The 6009-nt window shown below is 34.3% G+C and overlaps 1 protein-coding gene across 1 annotated transcript; it reads right to left on the bottom strand.

Moving 5' to 3' along the window:
* Positions 1-2553: 2553 nt before the first annotated feature.
* LOC108466122 (uncharacterized) lies at positions 2554-5437 on the bottom strand. Its single transcript, XM_017766483.2, has 4 exons — positions 5038-5437; positions 4678-4953; positions 4349-4486; positions 2554-4145 (listed from the first exon to the last, which is right to left on the bottom strand). Exons 1-4 carry the CDS (start codon positions 5347-5349, stop codon positions 2601-2603), a joined length of 2271 nt encoding a protein of 756 aa, XP_017621972.1. The 5' UTR covers positions 5350-5437; the 3' UTR covers positions 2554-2600.
* Positions 5438-6009: the final 572 nt, after the last annotated feature.

Below are 6009 nucleotides of genomic sequence, written 5' to 3'. Positions count from 1 at the left end.
TAATTTAGTAAATAACTCTGATTTTGGCCCTTTATTTGTATTTTTAAATTTTCTTATTTTATTTTTAAAATATACTATTTTCAGTATTTTATTTTTTATATTATTTTAGTAAAAACTCACAAACACCACTTTTCCAAAAAAAATTTCGTATTTTATTTCTTTTCGTATTTTATTTTTTCATTAAGATATTTTTAATTTTTATTTTTATACTATTTTTGTAAATGGTTTAAAACCCATCACATAAAAAATAAAAAAATTAAAATTATCGAATATATAACATGCCAAATAAATTTTATAAGAAATATATCTAATCAACCTAAAACACACTTAACAAATAAATTGCATAAAATAATAATAATAAAACATTCTTTGCACATAACATACATACGCTTTTTACTTCAATAAAATTAAAAATAAATTAGGAATGAATGCAAAATATAAAATAAATACAAACATACCTTAATATCTCTTTTAACCAAATAACACATTGTAAAAAATAAATTTAAAATTAAATCTGAATTAAATCAAAATCAATCAACGAAAATAATAATAATAATAACACCTAAAATAAATAAATTATTTACTTAAAGTAACATTAATTACTCAAATTTATAATAATAAAAACTTACCTTTTTTTTCCCTTCTTTTTCCTTCCCTCTTTTTCTCTTTTTCTTCTTCTTTTTTCTTCCCTCCCTCCCTCACTAGTGCCGCCTCCTTCTCCTTCTTCTTCTCTTCTTTTCTTCCCGAAATGAAGTTTGGTATTATGGTCCCCCAAAGAAAAAACAAAACCCTGCATAAAGGGCCTAATCGGTGGTGCCGCCTCTGCCAGAGGCACAATCGGTGCCGCCTCTGGCTCCCTCTTCATCCTTTTGTTTTCAAATTTTTTTTAACTTTTTTTTAACAGAAAAATCAGAATTTTTGTCAGAGCCAAAGTGGTGCCACCTATGACAATGACATGACCACTCAGGATGTACCATTTTGGTACATAATATTTTCCTTGTATTATTTTCATATTTTATTATTTTTTTGTCCTATTTTGGTAAGAAACCAGCATGCTTCTATTCTAAGAGAACTGTAGTAGTTCTAGTTAATTTGGTGGCTCATAGCTGTCATTCTAGAAAAGCTAGTATTTTTGAATGTTCCATAGCAAGTCACTATTGACTACAGATTGGATTTGAATCAACAAATGGTGGTATAGGAAGGCTTGGGCTCAGTCTCCCTTCTGATGGAACATCTACAAACTCAGAGGTAAATCCAATGGTTGAAGCATTCAAGCAAGTAAATGGGAATAAATCTCATTTATCTTCAATGTACTTATCCTCCAATCCTGAGAATCATGTAAGTCATCCCATGGGTAAAGTTTCTTCCTCCTCAGAGGCATATATTGTTGTTCCAGTAGATGTGAACTTGAATCATGTAAAAGATAAAGACTCCCATAGCAAGAAGGGGGCTATTAGTTATTAATGTTACATTTTACTCATTTTTTTTTAATATAGTTGAAATAATGTATTTAAGCGCATTCATGCTTATGTTTTTCAAGTTGTAATAGTCACAACGATGCTAACTAAATTAAGGATTAATCACCATGATTTATATGTTTTAATGTTTAAAAGGTAGACTTTAAATTTTTGGTAAATGTGTTTAGGTTTAAAACTTATTATTTTATTTTATTTTCAATGTTAATCAAAGTTTTTTTTTCAAAAATTCATACTAAGAACTTATTATTAAAAGGAAAAATATCAAGAGATAAAATAAAAATTTTAAGAAAAATACTATATTTCATAGATGACTTACAAGCCTTGTTAATGCCCATATTACAAGTATTCTATGCACAAAATAAATGAAGACATTCATTTATCAAAGTTATGAAAATGATTTGTTACTTATAATTCATTATGAGAGTTAAGAACAATAACATGTGAAATATAATATCTCTTAATTTTTAGGTTTTGATTTTATCTTTCAAGATTGAATTTATCAATTTAAATATTTTTATTTATAATATTTATCATATTTATAAATAAAAATCTTAATTTTACTAAAATATTTAGTTAAATAATTTACTTGATAATAAAATTTATCATAAGTATAATAAAATTTTGATTCTATTAAGAAAATTTTAAGTAAATAATTTTCATAATAAATAAAAAGTTGAATTTTATATTGAATTACTTTATATTTAAATTATTATGGTCAATTGAGTCTTAACTCGATTAGTATCGACATTGTTATCAGTGCAGGAGGATGTGAGCTCAAGTGCGATAAAGCACATTATCCTTCTATTTATGGATTGGAACCGACTAGTCGAAGATTTTTGAGTGATGGTCTCTTGGGTTGCCGAAGACTATCCAACTGTCTTATATAAATATATAAGATGAATTGAGAGCAATTTCTATATATAACATTTCAATTGAATTTTGTATAAACATGTTACTAATTTTACCATTTATTTAATATTGTATATTTATAATTGATATAAATTTAATTTTTTTTCAACAATATAATTTCCATAAAATGATTTATATAAATTTCAAGTTGTGGAAATTGGATATATTGTGGAAAAAGTAACATCGAATAAAATTTTATTTGATCAGCAAGAATTACACTTGTTTTTGTTTGCCACAAATAGCTTCACTTGTCACAAGTCGAATCCCTCTCACCCACAATTCAGCCATTTGAATCCCACCATCACACACGAAATGCACCTCCTTGTTCTTTGTAGTCACCACATGGAAAATTCCCGATTCTTCCACATCGAACTTCCTCCTCCGGTTCCATCGGAATTTTTCACTTGTACCGACCTCCGCTGCTTTGCATATCACATTTCTCCTACTTGATTTGCCCCATCGCAGAATGCCTCTGGTCTCCATCATCCTCAGTACTTTGCTATGAGGTGATCCTTTACCACTCCTAGTGTGCTTCTTCACTTGGCTTCCATCCACAACCAGAGCTCGAGCAAGCTCATTCAGAATGACATTTTCCGCATCGTTTCCATATCCTTTTTTCCTCGCAAGCAATAGAGCTGTTTCATGCCTTGCGTTTTCGATGTTGCATTTTGCACCACAAGAGATTAGAAGCTCACAGACTCCACCATAACCTCCTCTTGCTGCTAGCATTAGTGGAGTGTATCCATCAGCATCGAATGCATTAACATCGTAGCCTCTACTAGTTAATATGTGAACTAAATTCAAGTCTCCGCGTTTTGCCGCACGGTGTAGAGCATAAAACCCAATGGGACCATTTGCGTCTTCAAGTGCATAGTCCAGCATTAGCTGGTCGAATACATCGCCCTTCTGGTTTAACTCCAATAAGCTTATGGCAGTATCACCGTATTTGTTAGACAACTTTATATTAGCACCAGCACGAAGAAGCAACTCAAAGGCTTCCAAATGCTCTCCTGATGCAGCAATCATCAGAGCTGAATTTCCATCGTGATCTTGTTCGTTAAGATCAACATCTGCCTTTTCAAGGAGTTTCTTCAAAGCTTCAATCTCATTTCCATGGACGGTGAACATCAAAGGAGAAAATACAGAGGGGTTGCTTGAATGAGGTGTCTTCCCGGCTAGAATCACATCTTGAACTGCTTGCTGGAAGCCATGATTCCATCTGGCTAACCCTGCAATGGAGCTTGCACTTTGGCCAGCGGAATTTACCAATCCAAAGTCAGCCCCAGCTGAGGCCAGTACTTTAAGGCAATCCCCATGTTTGTATCTAGCACAAATCATAAGCGCGGAATCTCCAAAAGCTGTTCGAGAATCGATATCACAACCACCTACAATTAGGCATTGAAGAACTTCAACAAATCCTAGTTGCGCAGACAAATGTATGGGGCGTAATGCTGTTTTGGAAGTTGTTTTAACTGGAAATTCTATGTCGGCACCGCAATTCAGAAGCACTTCAACGGCTGATGCATTGTTGCATAAGATGGCATGGTGGATGAGGGTCCTGCCATAGTGAAGGCTGTTTGGGGAGATGTGTCGAAGCAGGAACCGCAAGATGGAACCACTGACTTCAAAGTACTCGACAGCGCACCATGTGATGGAATAAGCATCAGCTAGTCCGGCACCGACCCTAGTTTCTTCGCCTTTATCAATATCCCAAGACCAGGCTCCAACTCTCACCTTTAAGTCCATCTTGATGCCAGCCTGATCATCAGTTTTGAAAAAGTTAGTAATGCCATTTAAGAACACTCAGCAGATAAGTAAACAAGCAACAACTTGATTCAGAAGCTTATACATATATGGCACTTTAAATCCCATGCAACAAAGAGTGCAAATTCAAAAAAAATTCTAGTACTCCAATGAAGGGAAGCTACGGATCTTGATCGACTATGTTCTAAGATGCTTACCTGCAAAAGTGATCTAACAATAGAGGTCTGTCTACAAATGACAGCAGCAGATAGCGCATTGCAGTCGATATTTGTGTATAGAGAAGGCTTGGAAGATCGAAGAAGCACCCTATCAGTTGCATTGGCATCTACTCCACACTGTCAGCAATAAGAGCACAAACATCTTCAAGATAACCTCAACTCAAGCAATCTCAAAAGCTGATTTATTTACGGGGAAACCGAACTTCGGCAGTATGTCACTACATGTCAGTGCTGTTTTTTTAAGGACACATTAAAGTGCTTAAGAAATAAAAACCGGGTGAAATTTGTCATCATGAGAACTATTTTACCTTGATAAGCATGTCAACAATATCAACAAACCCCCTGCAACAAGCAGATACGAGTGCTCGTAAGGCAGCCTGCGGGCGAATCATGTCGGTCGCCATTAGCCGCTTAGCGAGTTTGGCATACCCGAGGTAGCTTGACTCCAGCAACGCCTCCTCGCATGCTGCTTGACAAGCACCGGCATTGAGGAGCACCTCCAGGACCTCCATATGACCTTCCCTAGTCGCCGCTGTGGTAGCATAGCCTCGAAACAATTTGTGGTTCACGTTAGCTCCTAGACTCTGCCAAATTAAAAAAAAAAAAATTTATGGCTTTGCTTTAATTGTCTCTCCCTCCTAGAGGTACATAAACATAAACTGTTTTACCAGTAACTTTTTAACGAGAAACATGTTTCCAACATGAGCAGCAAGAAACAGGGGCGTAACTTCGGTCTTAAACTCCTCATAATCGACAAGAACTTGGTGCGCCGCCTCTTCATGCAACAAAATCTCAGTCTTCTTGGACTTCAAGCTCACTGTTCCAATAAAGTTGACGTCCACAAAAGGATCGGCTAAACACTCGGACGCCAACTTCAAATCATTTCCATGCAAAGCATCGACGAGTCTTTGAGAAACCTCCTCTTCGTAATTGATGGGAAACACCAGTCCACCGCGAGAACCACCGTGTACTACTGTCATATTTTTCCTTAGACTGTGTGGAGGTTTGAGGGAAGTCTCATATCTGGGCCGTAATTGGCGTAAAAATAAAGAAAAAAGGTTTGAGTTTGTTGTTGAATCGGCCACTTAAAAATATTTGGTTGAGCTAAAGGTTTCTATGGTTTGTTGAACCATTTGTTAACAGAAACGGTTGGCCTAATGCAAGGCTCCTGGTCTTAACCAATGAAACCAGACAAAGATTTGTCCTTAATTTTGTATGGCAGCCGGATTTGGCCTGCATCAATATGACAAGCATTGGAAATATCAAATAAGTCTTAAAGAATGGCGGAAATAACATCTTCTTTTAAATATATAAAAAATTCCTAAATTAACTAATTTCATTAACATATTTTGAAATAATCCAAAAAGTAATATGGTATGGAAATAATTTTAAAAAATACAATAATGTAATTAAGAAGGCTAAATTGCTGTACTCAAAGTCTGTTTTAATTTATAAATTTTGAAAAAAGCAATTTGATTATTTTAATTTCTAGAGGAACTTTTAGCAAGTTAGAAAAAGGTGTGGATAATATTTTAATGTTGCAATAAAACATTGAAAATTTCATGTAATGTGTTTTAATATAGATAATGAATATGTGAATAATCTATATTACAATTATTCAAAAATTAATGTAGATAATG

This window comes from Gossypium arboreum, chromosome 2 (assembly GCF_025698485.1).
Source record: "Gossypium arboreum isolate Shixiya-1 chromosome 2, ASM2569848v2, whole genome shotgun sequence".
Taxonomy (NCBI): domain Eukaryota; kingdom Viridiplantae; phylum Streptophyta; class Magnoliopsida; order Malvales; family Malvaceae; genus Gossypium; species Gossypium arboreum.
The sequence above is the reverse complement of the archived record's forward strand: the minus strand, read 5'-3'. Positions and strand labels throughout refer to the sequence as shown.